At 43.8% G+C, this 17,680-nt stretch overlaps 1 protein-coding gene and 1 pseudogene across 1 annotated transcript; one reads left to right on the top strand and one right to left on the bottom strand.

The window, feature by feature from the left end:
• The window catches only part of LOC141056813 (uncharacterized), a 94,777-nt pseudogene that overhangs the window by 53,270 nt on the left and 23,827 nt on the right, over positions 1–17,680 (top strand).
• On the bottom strand, positions 11,510–12,599 carry LOC141056847 (uncharacterized). Its single transcript, XM_073553318.1, has 2 exons — positions 12,518–12,599; positions 11,510–12,402 (listed from the first exon to the last, which is right to left on the bottom strand). The coding sequence occupies exon 2, from the start codon at positions 12,290–12,292 to the stop codon at positions 11,630–11,632; it is 663 nt and encodes a 220-aa protein (XP_073409419.1). The 5' UTR covers positions 12,293–12,402; positions 12,518–12,599; the 3' UTR covers positions 11,510–11,629.

Below are 17,680 nucleotides of genomic sequence, written 5' to 3'. Positions count from 1 at the left end.
AGAAGAAATTCGAAGTACACCTGAAGAAACAGAGGAATGGAGACATGTGACCCAGAGAAGCAGGAGGATCAGGAGGCAGTCAGCACCCATACTGCTCAGGAACCAGTACCAGGCTCTCACGCAGGAAAACAATGAAGAAATACATCAGGATAAGACTTTGCCAACAAACAGCAACCTTGTACGCCTTCAGAGTCCTCCTGGATGGAGAAAGAAAAATGTTGTGAAGAAGAAACGGAGAGTGGTGGTCATGGGGGATTCCCTGTTGAGAGGAACAGAGGCCGCTATCTGCAGACCGGATATAACATAAGAGAAATGTGCTGTCTTCCAGGTGCAAAAATTAAAGATGTGTCTGACAGGATATCAGGACTCTTCAGACCTACAGATGACTACCCATTCCTGCTACTACATGTGGGGACAAATGACACCGCAAGAAACGACCTGGAAACCATCTGCAGAGACTTTGAAGACTTAGGCAAGAAAGTGAAAGAACTGGGAGCGCAGGTTGTTATGATTGAGTGACCGTAGGAGGCAGACACAAAAATAGAAGCTACGTCCAGAAAACCAGAGGAGCTGGCAACTATCCGATTGCAGACCCCTGAACCTAACAACACAACTAGCAGTAGCCGTGGGGGGTACCTACGGTGCCCTAGACCCCTCGAACACAGCCGGAAGACTATATAGCCTAAAGATAGAAAGGGAAATCTAAACTGCCCCAGAGCAGACCCCAAAGTAAAAGGCAGCCCCCCACATATAATGACGGTGAAGCAAGATGAAAAAACACTGACACAGATAGAAAGAGAGGCTGAGCAAACGTTGGGGCCCTATCTAATCTAAACAGGAAAGGAAAGGAAAGCTGCTGTCTGCAATCGGCAAAAAACCCTATCAAAAACATAGGCCAGCAAGCTGAAATGGAAAAAGACCCTGAAGCAACTAAGCTTCAAAACTAAAACAGCACTCTGGTATTTTCAGGAGACAGCGCTAAGGAGTTCAGCTCACCCCAGCAGGGGATGGCTGAAATCCAGAAAAAACAAAGCAAAGCAAAAAGCAAGGAAGAAAACTTAGCTTTAGCAGAGCAGGAATTCAGACTGGACTCCAAGGATACCACAGAGAAATCACCCGCAGGGAGAATGGGCGTATGCAGCCTTATATCCAGTCTGTGACTCCACTCAGCCAGTCATCATCATTAATCTCAGGTGTCTGATAATCAGACTCACTACCTCTCCTTACCAGAAGAGGGAGTTCCTCGGGCCTCAGTGATGAAGAGGAAAATGAACTCACAACAGTACATCCCCCTTGAGGAGGGGTCACCGAACCCTCAACCACGCCACCAGGGCGATCAGGGTGTGCCTGATGTAAGGCACGCACCAGTCTTTTAGCATGAACATCAGAGGCAGAGACCCAGAAATTATCTTCCTGACCATAACCCTTCCACTTAACCAAATACTGGAGTCTCCGTCTAGCGAGACGAAAATCCAGTACTTTCTCTACCTCATATTCAATGTTACCTTCAACCAATACAGGGTCTGGAGGTGCCACTCCCGGAACAACAGGTTCAACAAATCTCTTCAACAAGGACTTATGAAACACATTATGGATTTTAAATGTGACAGGAAGAGCCAAATGAAAAGAGACCGGATTAATAATCTCCAAAATCTTGTAAGGTCCAATAAATCTAGGCTTAAACTTAGGAGAAGCCACCTTCATAGCAATATTTTTTGATGATAACCACACCAAATCACCAACCTTAAACTGGGGACCAATGGTCCTATGTCGGTTGGAAAACCGCTGGGCCTTTTCCTGGGAGAGAGATAACTTATCCACCACTTGGTCCCAGATCTGGTGCATTCTCTCCACCACAGTGTCAACCCCTGGGCAGGCAGACGGCTCCACCTGCCCTGAAGAAAATCGAGGATGAAACCCAAAGTTACAAAAAAAAGTGACATCAAAGTGGCAGAACTAGCTCTGTTATTTAAAGCAAATTCGGCCAAGGGTAAAAATGAAACCCAATCATCCTGATCAGCGGAAATAAAACATCTCAAATATGACTCCAAGGTCTGGTTTGTTCTCTCTGTCTGCCCATTGGTCTGAGGGTGAAAGGCAGAGGAGAAGGACAACTGAATTCCCAGCTTGGAACAGAAAGAAAATCTAGACACAAACTGAACTCCTCTGTCAGACACAATGTTCTCAGGAATCCCGTGCAAGCGAACCACCTGTTGCAAAAACAGGGGCACCAACTCAGAGGAAGACGGCAACTTAGGGAGTGGTACAAGATGAACCATCTTAGAGAACCTATCACAAATCACCCAAATAACAGTCATCCTTTGAGAGACAGACATATCGGAGATGAAATCCATTGAAATATGGGTCCATGGCCTCTTGGGGACAGGCAAAGGCATCAACAACCCACTAGAGCGGGAGCATGATTTAGACCGGGAGCAAGTCCCACAGGACTGCACAAAATTCCTGACATCACGAGACAAGGAGGGCCACCAATAAGACCGACTCACAAGATCTCTAGTACCAAAAATACCTGGATGACCAGCCAAAGCAGAGCAAGGAACTTCAGACATCACTCTCTTCCTCCACTGGTCAGGAACATACAACTTTCCACTGGGACAACTCTCAGGCTTGTCTCTCTGGAATTCTTCCAGAGCACGTCTCAAATCGGGCGAGATGGCAGAAAGAACTACCCCTTCGCCTAAGATGGTAGCAGGCTTGGTCACCACAGGAGAATCAGCAAAGAAACTCCTAGAGAGTGCGTCTGCCTTGACATTCTTAGTTCCAGGAAGAAAAAAAACCACAAAATCAAAACGTGTAAAAAACAAGGCCCACCTAGCCTGTCTAGGGTTCAAGCGCTTAGCAGACTCTAGGTAAATCAAATTCTTGTGGTCGGTGAGGACCATGACTTGATGCTTGGCTCCCTCCAACCAATGTCTCCACTCCTCAAATGCCCATTTCATGGCCAACAGTTCCCGATTCCCCACGTCATAGTTATGTTCAGATGGAGAGAACTTTCGGGAAAAGAAAGAGCAGGGATTCATTTTAGATGTTACAGGATCCTTTTGGGACAAAACAGCTCCTGCACCAATCTCAGAAGCATCCACCTCTACCTGGAACGGAAGTGAGACATCAGGTTGCCGCAAAACCGGGGCGGAGGTGAATCTTCGCTTCAACTCCTGAAAGGAAGAAACAGCCTCCGGAGACCAATTTAACACATCAGCACCCTTCTTAGTCAAATCAGTCAATGGCTTGGCAATACTAGAAAATTTTGCTATAAATTTCCGATAAAAATTAGCAAAACCCAAAAACTTCTGGAGGGCCTTTAAAGAAGTGGGCTGAACCCAATCATAAATGGCCTGTACCTTGGCTGGATCCATTTCAATAGTTGACGGAGACAAATCCCAAAAATGAAATCCTCTGTACCCCAAAAAGGCATTTAGATCCCTTGACATACATGGAATTCTCCCTCAAGATCCGGAACACAGTCCGAACATGTTCCACATGAGAATCCCAATCCTTGGAGAAGATCAAAATATCATCCAGATAGATAATCAAAAATGTATCCACAAAATCTCGGAAAATATCGTTCATGAAGCACTGGAAGACAGAAGGGGCATTAGTGAGCCCAAAAGGCATCACCAGGTACTCAAAATGTCCCTCCGGAGTATTATACGCCGTCTTCCATTCATCCCCATGCTTAATGCGAATAAGATTATACGCCCCCCTGAGGTCAAGCTTGGTAAACCAGCAAGCACCTTTAACTCTGGAGAATAGATCCGAAATCAGGGGTAACGGATACTGATATTTAACAGTAATCTTGTTGAGGGCACGATAATCAATACAAGGTTTTAATGATCCATCCTTTTTGGCTACAAAAAAAAGCCCAGCACCTAAGGGTGAAGAGGATGGTCTAATATGACCCTTCTCCAACGCCTCCTTAATATAGGATCGCATAACCTCGTGCTCGGGTACAGATAAATTGAAAAGCCGACCCTTGGGGAATTTACACCCCGGGTTCAGCTCAATAGCACAGTCATAACTCCTATGAGGAGGCAAAGACGCAGACTCATTCTCACTAAATACATCATAAAAGTCAGCCAAATAGTCAGGAACATCATATGACTGGGGAGAGGTGGAGAAAACAGGAGCATCACTAAGGGCACACCGACAACCCCAACTCACCACAGACAAAGATTTCCAATCCAGAACTGGATTATGGATTTGTAACCAGGGAAACCCCAGAACAATGGTATCATGCAGATTATGCAACACCAAAAATCTGCAATTTTCCTGATGGTCTGGGGCGACCCGCATTACCACCTGGGTCCAAAACTGAGGTTTATCTTTTGCCAAAGGTGTAGCATCAATCCCCCTCAAAGGGATAGGCGTCCGCAGAGGTGTCATAGGAAATCCACAACGTTTAGCAAAATCCAAGTCCATTAGGTTTAGAGCGGCTCCCGAATCCACAAATGCCTTGGCGGAAAATGTGGACAGGGAGCAGATCAGAGTAATAGCCAGAAGAAACTTAGGTTGAACACCACCAACAGAAAACGTGTGTGCAAAGCGTTTCTCTCGTTTAGGACAGATAGAAATAATATGCGAGGTATCTCCACAGAAAAAGCACAACTTATTACGCCTTCTGAACTCCTGACGCTGCTCTCTGGAGAAAACTCTATCACATTGCATAGGTTCAGTCATTTATTCAACAGGTGGCAACACTTCTCGTGCAGTCTTGCGTTCGCGCAAACGCCGATCAACCTGAATGGCTAATGACATAGAATCGTCAAGACCAGAGGGAACAGGAAATCCCACCATAGTATCTTTTACGGCTTCTGACAAACCCTTCCGAAAGAGAGCAGCCAAGGCATTATCATTCCAGGTAGTAAGGACCGCCCACTTTCGGAATTTTTGACAGTACAATTCTGCAGCATCTCGACCCTGATTCAATGCCAGCAGGGTCTTTTCAGCCTGATCAATGGCATTAGGTTCATCATACAACAAGCCCAAGGCTTGAAAGAATGCGTTCACATTAGTCAGAATAGGATCATCTGGTTTCAAAGAAAACGCCCAATCCTGGGGATCGCCACGCAGCAAAGAGATGACAATTTTAACCTGCTGCGCGGAGCTCCCTGACGAGTTAGGCTTCAAGGCAAAAAATAATTTACAATTATTTTTGAAATTCAAAAATTTAGACCGATCACCACAAAATACATCAGGTGTAGGAATCTTTGGTTCAGCAGCATGTGAATGAGCAAGGTAGGCGGAAATTCCCCACACTTCCGCAGCGAGCTGCTCCACACGATCAGACAATTGCTTTATCTCCATTGAGAGAAAAAAAAAATTCCCCCTACGGCCTCAGAGATATAGAGTAAAAAATATACACACTTTTTTTTTTTTTTTTTGCAATTCTTTCCTGCTATTGAGTACCCTAGGATCTGCGGTCAGGCGGGTGATTCTGTTATGATTGAGTGACCGTAGGAGGCAGACACAAAAATAGAAGCTACAAATTTTATTGGTAACAAAAAGACAACATCCATGAAAAAACATTTAAAAAGTCATACAATGACATGAAACTATCACAAAGGCTTATAATAAAGCCCAAAGAGCTCCCTCCAGTAAATGGACATATATAAAAAAGGCTCTAGAATATATCACATACAATAGCATACCTGCAATGAAGAAATGTTCAGAGATGTAATACTAAACATAATGATCCATTGAATAATCCATCCAAATAGACTATAGTACAATAATGAATGCAAGTGATAACAAATGTAAGCAACTGAGCCATGAAAATAAACACCATAGGGTACTAAGCATAGATGAAAAGTATAGCAATCATGGTGTAGCCAAGAGGCTAAAATGACCAAGATTAAATCCTGCCTGCATAGTCCCTATATAATGCCACTTACAAGGGGGAGCTTGTGGAGTGCCCTACGCGTGTCGCACAACAAAAGGTGGCTTCATCAGGGGCTAAACTAGAACAACATGGGAAGGGAAGCAAAAGACCAGAAAAAGCCATACACCTGACAAATGCTATTGAGAACTCTGCTATTAGAAGTGGAAAGGAAGAACAAAGACAAAAGAATCTAATTAATAAAAATATTGGAGAAAGAGAAACCAATCACAAACTAAAATGTTTCTATACTAATGCACAAAGCATGGGCAACAAACAAGGAGAATTGGAACTACTAACACAGGAAAAGAAATATGATGTCATTGGAATCACTGAAACTTGGTGGGACAATACACATGATTGGAATACAAGACTAGAAGGATACAACTTATTTGCAAGAAACAGACTTGATAAACGAGGAGGAGGTGTCGCATTGTATGTTAGAAATGCGTATATGCACAGAGATTGAAGCTTCAGAGACTAGGAGTTTTGTGGAAACTGTTTGGGTAAGAATACAAGGACAAAACAATGGAAAGGACACCATTGTAGGCATTTACTACAGGCCACCTGTGCAAGCTGAAGATATGGATGAACTCTCTATGCATCAAATGGCCAAGTTCTCCAAAAAATATGACATAGTTGTCATGGGAGATTTCAACTATCCAGACATTTGTTGGGATTCTCTCTCAGGCAAAACTAACAGGTCAAGGAAATTCTTATCCTCTCTTGCTGACAACTTTATCTTCCAAAAGGTAGGGGAGAAAACAAGGGGAACTGCTACCTTGGATCTAATCCTTATAAACAGGAAGGAAATGGTTGAGGAGGTAAAAGTGGCTGGGACCCTAGGAGGTAGCGACCATGCTATTTTACAATTTTGGATAACTAGAGGAGGAAGACCTGTGAAGACTCAGACGTCAAGGTTAGTTTTCAGAAAGGCAGATTTTAACGGATTCAGAAAGAGAATTGGAGGGATCCAATGGCTGGATAATCCTTAAAGACAAAAATGTCCAGGAAGGATGGGAAATCTTGAAAAATGAAATTCTCAAAGCACAATCGTTAACAATTCCGAAAAGAGGGAAGAATAGGAAGCATTTAAGGAAACCAGGATGGATGAACACAGAACTTAAGCACATGCTAAAAAGGAAGAAAGAAATGTTTATAAAATGGAAAGAGGGAGGCATATCTAAAGAAGAATATAATGCTGTCTGCAGGGCACAAATCAGATTAACTAAAGCTGACAATGAATTGAGGCTTGCAAGAGATGTCAAAAGCAATAATAAAGGATTTTGGGGATATGTCAAAAGTAAAAGAAAAGTCAAAGATGCTATAGGATTTTTACAGGATGAAAATGATGAAATGGTAAGACAGGATGTTGAGAAGGCCGAACTTTTAAATTCCTATTTTGCATCTGTTTTCTCTCAGAAAGGAAATGTAACCTCAGCTGTTCTTCACTGTACTATTAAGGGAATAGAAGAATCCAGGATATCTATAAACAGAAAGATAGTGAGGAAACACTTAGCTAATCTAAATGAATTCAAGTCTCCATGTCCAGATGAATTACACCCGAGTACTGAAGGAGATAGCAGAAGAAATTTTTGAACCCCTCTCCATAATCTTTGAAAATTCTTGGAGAACAGGAGAAGTCCCAGAAGACTGGAGAAGAGCAAATGTTGTTCCTATCTTCAAAAAGGGGAAGAAGGTGGACCCAGGCAACTATAGGCCGGTGAGTCTGACTTCTATACCAGGAAAGATCTTTGAACAAATTATTAAACAACATGTATGTCAGTACCTGGATAAGAATGAAGTGATTAAACAGAGTCAGCATGGGTTTGTAACTAATAAGTCATGTCAGACTAACTTAATTTCCTTCTATGACGGAATCACTGATTGGGTGGATCAAGGAAATGCTGTAGATATAGTATATCTTGACTTCAGCAAAGCATTTGACAAAGTATCTCATACAATCCTTATTGCAAAAATGACTAAGTATGGAATGGACAAGGCAACTGTTAGGTGGATTCATAACTGGCTTAGTGATCGGACCCAAAGAGTGGTCGTAAATGGCTGCACATCCAGTTGGAAGAATGTCTCAAGTGGGGTACCACAGGGCTCTGTCCTGGGCCCTGTATTGTTCAACATCTTTATCAACGATTTAGATTAAGGAATTGAGGGTAAACTGATTAAATTTGCTGATGACACAAAGCTAGGAGGGATAGCTAATACTAGAGAAGAGAGAGAGGATTCAAAAAGATATAAATAAGCTGAAGCAGTGGGCAGCAACTAACAGAATGGTTTTTAACAGGGAAAAATGCAAAGTACTACATCTGGGCAATAAAAATGAAAAAAGCATATACAGAATGGGAGGAATAGGGCTAAGCAACAGCACATGTAAAAAAGACTTGGGTATACTAATAGATCACAGACTGAATATGAGTCAACAGTGTGATGCAGCAGCAAAAAAGGCAAATGCAATTCTAGGATGTATTAACAGAAGCATACAGTCTAGATCACGTGAAGTCATTATTTCCCTCTACTCCTCTTTGGTCAGACCTCATCTGGAATATTGTGTCCAGTTTTGGGCACCACATTTTAAAAAAGACATCAACAAACTGGTGCACGTTCAGAAAAGAGCGACCAGAATGGTGACCGGTCTGCAAACCCTGTCTTATGAGGAAAGGTTGCAGGATTTGAGAATGTTTAGCTTGCAGAAGAGAAGACTGAGAGGAGACTTAATAGCTGTCTACAAATATCTCAAGGGCTGTCACATTGTAGAAGGATCATCTTTATTCTCATTTGCACAAGGAAAGACTAGAAGCAATGGGATGAAACTGAATGGGAAGAGACACAGATTAGATATTAGAAAAAACTTTTTGACAGTTAGAGTGATCAATGAGCGGAACAGGCTGCCACGAGAAGTGGCGAGTTCTCCTTCAATGGAAGTCTTCAAACAGAGGCTGGACAGACATCTCACTGGGATGATTTAGCGAATCTTTGAGCAGGGGGTTGGACCAGATGGCCCAGGAGGTCCCTTCCAACTCTACGATTCTATGATTCTATGATTTTATGGGTTTTATAGAGAAAAATATCAATTACGCCATTTTGTTTCTCCCGTAACTTACCGATTCCTGTAAATAGTCTGATCGCTGTGTTCTGCAGGTCATTACAGTTATGTGCATTCTACAACTATGTGTAGAGAAAAGAACATATTCTCACTTTCTTAAGTAAGAGCACGGTGAGGATAGAAAGGAAAACAGTATTGAATTGTGTGGCTAAAATAAATCTTGTTTAACCCCTTAGTGACAGAGCCATTTTGCAGCTTAATGACCGGGCCAATTTTTACAATTCTGACCACTTTCCCTTTATGAGGTAATAACTCTGGAACGCTTCCATGGATCCCGGTGATTCTGACATTGTTTTCTCGTGACATATTGTACTTCATGTTAGTGGTAAAATTTCTTCGATATGTCTTGTTTTTATTTATGAAAAAAACTTTAAATTGTTTATGCCCTTAAATCAGAGAGATGTATCACACAAATTTCTTAATAAATAACATTTCCCACATGTTTTCTTTACATCAGCACAATTTTGGAAACAAAATTTTATTTTGTTAGGACGTTATAAGGGTTAAAAGTTGACCAGCGATTTCTCATTTTTACAACAAAATTTACAAAACCATTTTTTTTAGGGACCACCTCACATTTGAAGTCACTTTGAGGGGTCTATATGGCATAAAACATCCCAAAGTGACACCATTCTAAAAACTGCACCCCTCAACCTACTCAAAACCACATTCAAGAAGTTTATTAACCCTTTACGTGCTTCACAGGACCTAAAGCAACGTGGAAGGAAAAAATTAACATTTAACTTTTTTGCAAAAAATTTACTTCAGAACCAATTTTTTTTTATTTTCACAAGTGTTAAAAAAGAAAATGAACCACAAAATTTGTTGTGCAATTTCTCCTGAATACGCCGATACCCCATATGTGGGGGTAAACCACTTTTTCAGTGCACGGCAGAGCTCGCAAGGGAAGGAGCGTCGTTTGACTTTTTCAACGCAGAATTGGCTAGAATTGAGACCGGATGCCATGTTGCGTTCGGAGAGTCCCTGATGTTCCTAAACAGTGGAAACCCCCAACAAGTGACCCTATTTTGGAAACTAGACCCCTTAAGGAGCTTATCTAGATATGTGGTGAGGACTTTGAACCTTCAAGTGCTTCACAGAAGTTTATAACGTAGAGCCGTGAAAATAAAAAATCATTTTTTTCCACAAAAATGATATTTTTGCCCCCAAATTTTTATTTTTACAAGGGTAACAGCAGAAATCATACCCCCACAGTTGTTGTGCGATTTGTCCTGAGTACGCTGATACCCCATATGTGGGGGTAAACCACTGTTTGGGGGCACGGCAGAGCTCAGAAGGGAAGGAGTACCGTTTGACTATTTCAATGCAGAATTGGCTGGAATTCAGATAGGATGCCATGTTGCTTTTGCAGAGCCCCTGATGTGCCCAAACAGTGAAAAAACCCCACAAGTGACACCAACAGCAGTGAAAATAAAAATCACTTTTTTTTCCTCAAAAATGATTTTTTTCAGCCCGCTATTTTTTATTTTCCTAAGCGTAACAAGAGAAATTGGACCACAAAAGTTGTTGTGCAATTTGTCCTGAGCAGGTTGATACCTAATATGTGGGGGGAACCACTGTTTGGGCGCATGGGAGAGCTTGGAATGGAAGGAGCGCCATATTGGAGAAAGTAAGTGGATAATGGGAAAATAATGTAAATAAAGCAAATGAAATGGGAATAAATGAATGTGAAAATAACGGAACAAAATCATTTTTGGGATGAAATTTATACAAAAGAATGGATGAATGAAAAAAATGGATGAATAAACCAAATGAAAAAATGTTGAAAAAAAGGGAAAAAAATTAAAATAAAAAGGGGGAAATTTTTTTTTAAGAAAAAGGAAAAAAAAAAATGAAAAAAAAAATGAAAACAAATATATTATTATTTATCTTACCGCCAGGGAAGGTGTCAATATAGACTCATAGGGGCACCTGTTCAGTGGGTCTGAAGGGAAGAAAAAACCCTGACTGTTGTATCACCATCGCACCAAAACCACCTAGACTCCCTTTTGTTCATGGCCACCATCCTGCAGAGGGTCCATAATCTCATCCATAAACATTGGTTTCTACTTACCAAAGCCTGCCCCAAAATTGACATTTTCAAGAACCCACCATTGATGTGTTTAAGAAGACCTCAAAACATCAAAGACAAGTTGGTCAGGGCCGACCTAGGACATTGCAATCAGACTTCCACACGAACACTGTCAGGTCAAAAAAGGACGGGTACTTTCCCTTGCCTCAGTTGCATGAGTTGTTCCAACATCATTAAAGTTAATGAAGTCATTCACTCACGTACAGGCAAATCTTACCCCATTAGGGACTACTTCACATGCAAAACCAATTTCGTAGTATACCGTATATGTTTTTTCTATTAGTCATCTATTGACTAACCTTCAGGGGCAAATTATGGGTATAGTTTTAGATTTGGAATTAATAAAGTTTAGTTTTATCCTTTTGCCAGCAAACATGAGGAATGACAAGAGACAACCCAATTAAGAAAATTCAATTTTGATTAAAACTATTCCAAGACTATGAACATAAAAAGGCTTCTCCCCTATGTGACATCTCTGATGTTTATTAACACTTGATTTCCAAGTATAATATTTCCCACATTAAGAAAATGAAAAAGGCTTCTCCTCTGTGTGACTGCTCTGATGGCGATCAAGAAGCACTTTCTGGTTAAAATATTTCCCACAATCTGAACAGGAAAAAGGCTTCTTCCCCGTGTGAGTTCTATGGTGATTAGCCAAATTTGATTTCCGGTTAAAACATTTCCTACATTCTGAACATGAAAAAGGTTTCTCCCCTGTGTGAATTCTCTGGTGATTAACCAATTGTGATTTCCGGATAAAACATTTCTTACATTCTGAACATGAAAAAGGTTTCTCCGCTCTGTGAGTTCTTTGGTGCCAAACCAATTCTGATTTGTTGACAAAACATTTCCCACATTCTGAACAGGAAAAAGGCTTCTCCCCTGTGTGAATTCTCTGGTGCTTAACACAATCTGATTTACTGTTAAAACATTTCCCACATTCTGAACAGGAAAAAGGCTTCTCCCCTGTGTGAGTTCTTTGGTGCCTAACAAAATGTGATTTCCATGTAAAACATTTCCCACATTCTGAACATGAAAATGACTTCTTTGCTTTAGGAGCAGTTTGTTTTTTACTGCCTCTTTTGTGACTTTGATTTTCCTTAGTAGTCAGTAATGAATCAGAAGATGGGACCTGTTTCATAGGATCAGATGACAGATCTTTGCTGTGAATGGATGATGGCATATCTGGAGTAATGGCATTCACTTCAGTTGTATCTTGTAGGATCTCAAGATCATCAGATTTAAAAATTGAAGATGTCAGCTGTCCTTCTGATCTCCTGGTACAGTCATCTGCTAAGATAAAAAACAATTTTTTTAATAACATATCCTTGAGTTTTATATTTTTAAACATTTCTACTTAAACTGTCCATAAAAATGGCAAGCTATGTAAAAAACTTTAATTATTTACCAAGACAATAACTGTTCACAGTCTAATAGGAAACCTTGTTGGATGAGCCAGTAGTGTGCGGTGTCCAACTGTTTGTTCATTCTGCCTCCCAAATATCGAATAAAAAGGAACCAATCAATGTTATGTAGGCAAAAATAATACCAATTCTCATCTCACAAAAAACAAGTCCCCACTCAGGTCCATCATCTGTCAATAGAAAAACAGATAAGGCAGGTTACAGTTAGCGCTATAGTTAGGGTTAGTGTTGGGGTAAAGTTAGGGTTACTTTTAGGTTAAAGTTAGGGTTAGTGTTATGCTAAAGTTAGTTACTGTTAGGCTAAAGAATTAGGCTTTTCTCAATTGTCTCCCCAATAATTTGGTCACGTCAGTCATGTCAGAGATTTCTATTTCCGGAAAAAGAAATAAAAACAAATAAAATGGCCCATCAGTATTATAGTGCAGAGGAGGCTTATGCACTTTTTACGTTCTGACAGTGAAAAAAGCGCAGTGTCAGATGGTGATGTGGATTTCGAGGGTTTTAGTAGCAGTGAGAGTGATAGCTCAGAAATGAGCAGTGATTCTGGTCCATCCTCACACACAAGGACCAGTACAACAAGAAGGACAAATAGCGCTTCTGGAGAAATGTCTCCAACTCAGGGAACAATGCCCAGTACTAGTGCTGTCCCTAGTGCTCGTGAATTGGTGCACACCAATGTCCAAGGGGCTTTGCCTCTTGATGTAGCATTTCCCAGATGGGAGGCTTCGGATTCGGCTACTCCATTCATCCCTAATTTTAATGCCATTCCTGGTATATATGTGGAGGTGGAAAATTTTGGACCAATTATTTTTTTATGACAGATAGCTTGCTAGAGCATATTGTCCTACAAATTTATATGTGCCCCAATTCATCAGCCAGAATCCACGATCCGGTTATGCTAGGTCAAATTTATGGACACCAACTAATGTCCTAGAAATGAAAACATTTTTAGGACTTACATTCGCTATGGGGCTTGTTAAAGAAACGAGCATGACGTTGGTAGTGTCGAGTTGCCACCAGACAGGCGTGGGAACAAATCTCACCCTGTCACCAAACCTCCCCCCGCATCACCTCCAATAATCCCCACCACAGAACACGGAGACTCGGAATTTCTTTTGGAATGTTATGGCCACAGCAGCCTTTATTATAAACACCAAAAACACAAACAGTGAATCATAAATCACTTTAACAAAAACATGAACCTGAGAAGGAGTCCTTGAAGCCCCAAGATCTTGGTGAATAACCCCAAAAATTGCTGTGGACAAAAACCCCTCATGATTGCTCCCAGCCGATACCCCACTGGCTCGGGAGCACCAACACCGATATATCTTGTCCACTAAGCTACTCGGGGATCCGCCACTTCGGCCGGAAACTCCCCCCCACCTTTCACCAGATCATCCCCAAGATACCTGTTTAACCAAGGAGACCCTAGACACTGAGTTTCCACACCCAATTTTTACCGACTTCAAGGACTCCCCCCCTCTTGAAACTGCCACAACAAGGGCCCATTGAACACCTCAATGGCCCGAGACCCCCCCGAACCCGCCATGCCATGGGCCGCTCAATACCCTCCTGGAATCCGAGAGCCCAAATGTCAGAACCAACCGAATTCAAATGAACCTCATCGGCCAGCCAGAAATCACCCTCACCTTTTTCCAAATCAAAGTGTCGCACCGCCACCCCTCCATTCCTGATAACAAAAGAAGACACAGCCCTGTTCACTTTTATCCGGGCCTTATTAACCTTAGCGAGAGACCTCATGGAACGCCATCACCTCTGAGGAACAATGTCGGACCAAACGATAGTGACCCCTCGGTACAATAACCACAAGCGCAGACAGTCCTGTTTGATGTCCCGTATCAACTCCCGAAAAGGTCGAACCGCCAAGTCACTACCCCCCAACATGCAACACCAGGATGTCCGGAGCGCGGTCCAACCGAACGCACTCGTGTATCTCCGGCAAGACATGTCTCCACTCCATCCCCCTAAAACCACACCAACGCACCAAGGCCGTGTTCCTGGAAAAACCGAGCTGTCTGCCTTCGTTCCGGACATCCACCCGCAACGCTCCCCAGTAAACGAAGGAATGACCAAAAATCCACACCAGCAACGGCTCGACACCTGGAATAAAAAAGGCGATGCCAATATCAAACACAAACACCATTAGCGTGAATGCCGCCCTCCGCCTCACCCATCACCACCCACCGACCTAACATAACTTCGGTAACGATTGGACGCCCAACCACCAATGCGCTGAATCGAAGCCACATCCAAACCCCGAACTGCTGCTTCTGATGCCACCCCAATCCTGAACGAATGAGAAGCGAAACGGGATTCATCCAAACCCAACGATCGGATGGACCTCTTGAGAACAGCACCAAATTGGTATCTCGACAAACTAGAGCCATCCACGTGACACAAAAGGGGGCCGCTCAAACTAGGACCCAGCTCCCAAAACCCCCGCAAACACTGAACAGGACACATCAAAGACCCGGGCACATGGCCCAACACCACTCGGCGACCTTTACCCGCCTGATCCGTCTAAGACCGTCACAACCAAAACTCAATGCCCCGCGCAGTAAGCACAACATCCCTGGCCAATATACCCCCGGCTGACTGCTTGTTCCCCGACACTAGTTCCCCTACCCTTAATGCGCCAAAAAATGCCAACGAAAAGGCTAGGCGAAATAACAAAACCTCATAGCGTGAAGAACACACCTTCTCCAAAATGCCGCCCAACCGTTCAAGCACCTCAAAAGATATCGGACGCCTCAAGTCACCCCCGCTTTTTAACCGGCGAAACCCTTTCGCCGCTTGTTTCACCAAAAATGTTTTCGTCCAATCGCGGCAGCCGCGCAAGCGAAATCCAAAGGACAAACCCGCTAAAACACGCATGGCTTTTGCACCCGACCAACTCTCGGAGGCCCCCCACCCCAACCAAGACAACAAAACTCCCTCCTGATCCAAGCCGGGCCCGACTGCTACGTCGGCCGCTAACTGTTCCTCCCACTTGCACCATACAGCCCAGTAAGCCTCCCAGGTCTTTGGAGCCAAAGACGACTCAATCAGCGATGCCGCGGCCCATAGGCCACTATCCACAGCTCCTCCGGACAAGCTAAACCCATGACCTCCACCTCTGGCGCCAAAGAGCGAAACCGATCCCACTGTAAACGAGAGAGAGAGTCAGTGATATCGTTCTTAACACCTGGCACATGCGTCGCGGTCACTTGTGCATTCAGGTCCAAACAGAGGAGAACCAACCGCTGTAACACCCGAACGACTGGGGGAGACGATGCAGTAAGGCCATTAATCGTGCACACAGCGCCCATGTTATCGCAATTAAAACGCACCCGCCGATCCCGAAACTCACGTCCCCACAAATGGACGGCTACCAGAATCGGAAAGATCTCCAGCAAAGCGATATTGCGCACCAAGCCATCCGCAATCCATCCCTTAGACCACCGGGACGCACACCACTGCCCCCGAAAGTAAGCCCCAAAACCAACACCGCCAGCCGCATCTGTGAACAACTCCAACGCGTCACTGCTGACCACCTCTTCCATCACCAACGAACGGCCGTTGTACCCCTCCAAGAATGACTCCCAAATCGCCAAATCGGCCCTGAGTTCCGCTGACAACCTGATGAAATGATGAGGGGCTCGAACACCCGCGGTCGCACTGGCCAGACGACGTGAAAAAACATGCCCCATTGGCATGACTCGACATGCAAAATTGAGCTTTCCCAGCAACGACTGGAGATCACGCAGCGAGAACTTCTCGACCCTGCGCGCTCAGACCACCTCCGCCCGCAAATCAGCCAACTTATCCTCAGGCAGCCTGAACTCCCAATTCACCGTATCAATGACAATTCCCAAAAAACGCAAACACGTACAGGGGCCTTCGGTTTTTTCAGGCGCGAGAGGAACACCAAAACGCTCCGCCACCCACTCGATGGCCTGTAACAGTCTCTCGCAACAATCGGAATCCCCGGAGCCCACGCACAAAAAATCATCCAAGTCATGAATGACCGAATCAAAACCGGAAACATCGCGCATGACCAACTCCAAAAAAGAACTGAAGGCTTCAAAATACGCACAAGACAACGAACATCCCATGGGTAGACACCTGTCCACAAAAAACATGCCTTCCCAATAGCAACCTAACAACTTCATGCTGTCCGGATGAACCGGGAGCAAACGAAAAGCGGATTCCATGTCCGTTTTAGCCATAAGGGCACCCCGACCACATTTTCGCACCCACCCCGCTGCTTCATCAAAGGAGGAGTAAACCACCGAACAGCTTTCCGGATCGATACCATCGTTAACAGAACCCCCGCGAGGGTACAACAAATGTTGGATAAGCCGAAACTTATTCGGCTCTTTCTTCGGAACCACTCCTAGAGGAGAAACAACCAAATCCGAAAAAGGGGGGAAACAAAGGGGCCAGCCATACGGCCCAACGAAACCTCCTTTTCCAGCTTTTCTGAAACCACTGAACCATGTAACAAGGCCGAACGCAAATTTTTTAAAACCCGCGGAATAGCAAAAGGGGGGTGAGGGATAACAAAACCGTCCTTGAAACCCGCGTACAGCAAAGCCGACTTCTCCCTGTCCCCATATCTATTTAGATAAGGGACCATCCTTTCCAGCCTCACTGGAGTCTCCCCCTTGGGAATTACCACCGCCGGTTCGGGGCTTCCCTTTCTTGAAACACTTGGCGGCTCCATGGGACGTGCTATTGCAGTTGGAGCAAAGATGTTTAAATTTGCAGTTCGCCCCGAATTTACATGGGCCGTCGTTGAACTGCCAGCACACCCCCAACTTATGATTTCCCGTTTGAACCTGCCCGCCCCCTCCTGAGATGCCAGAACTGCCGCTACTCTGGCTGGTACTCCCAGCCCCCCCATGAAAGGAGCTACCAAATTTATTTTGAGCTATGACCCGCATCCACAGCCCAATGTCCTTCTGGTCCCAACGGATAGCCGGACGGTCGGCCTTCCTCTGCCGAAATTGCTCATCATAGCGCAAACAAGCCTGACCCCCATACACCCTATAGGCCTCCCCTATGGCGTCAAAATAACGCCGAGCAATTATCAGGGGACTTTTCTCCAATGACGCTCGCCAAAATAGCGAACGCCTGTTGCCAAT

The sequence above is a fragment of the Dendrobates tinctorius genome, unplaced genomic scaffold (assembly GCF_039654945.1).
Source record: "Dendrobates tinctorius isolate UK_male_01 unplaced genomic scaffold, ASM3965494v1 ptg000200l, whole genome shotgun sequence".
Classification (NCBI taxonomy): Eukaryota; Metazoa; Chordata; class Amphibia; order Anura; family Dendrobatidae; genus Dendrobates; species Dendrobates tinctorius.
Note: the sequence above shows the minus strand (reverse complement) of the source record. Positions and strands in the feature narration are given on the sequence as shown.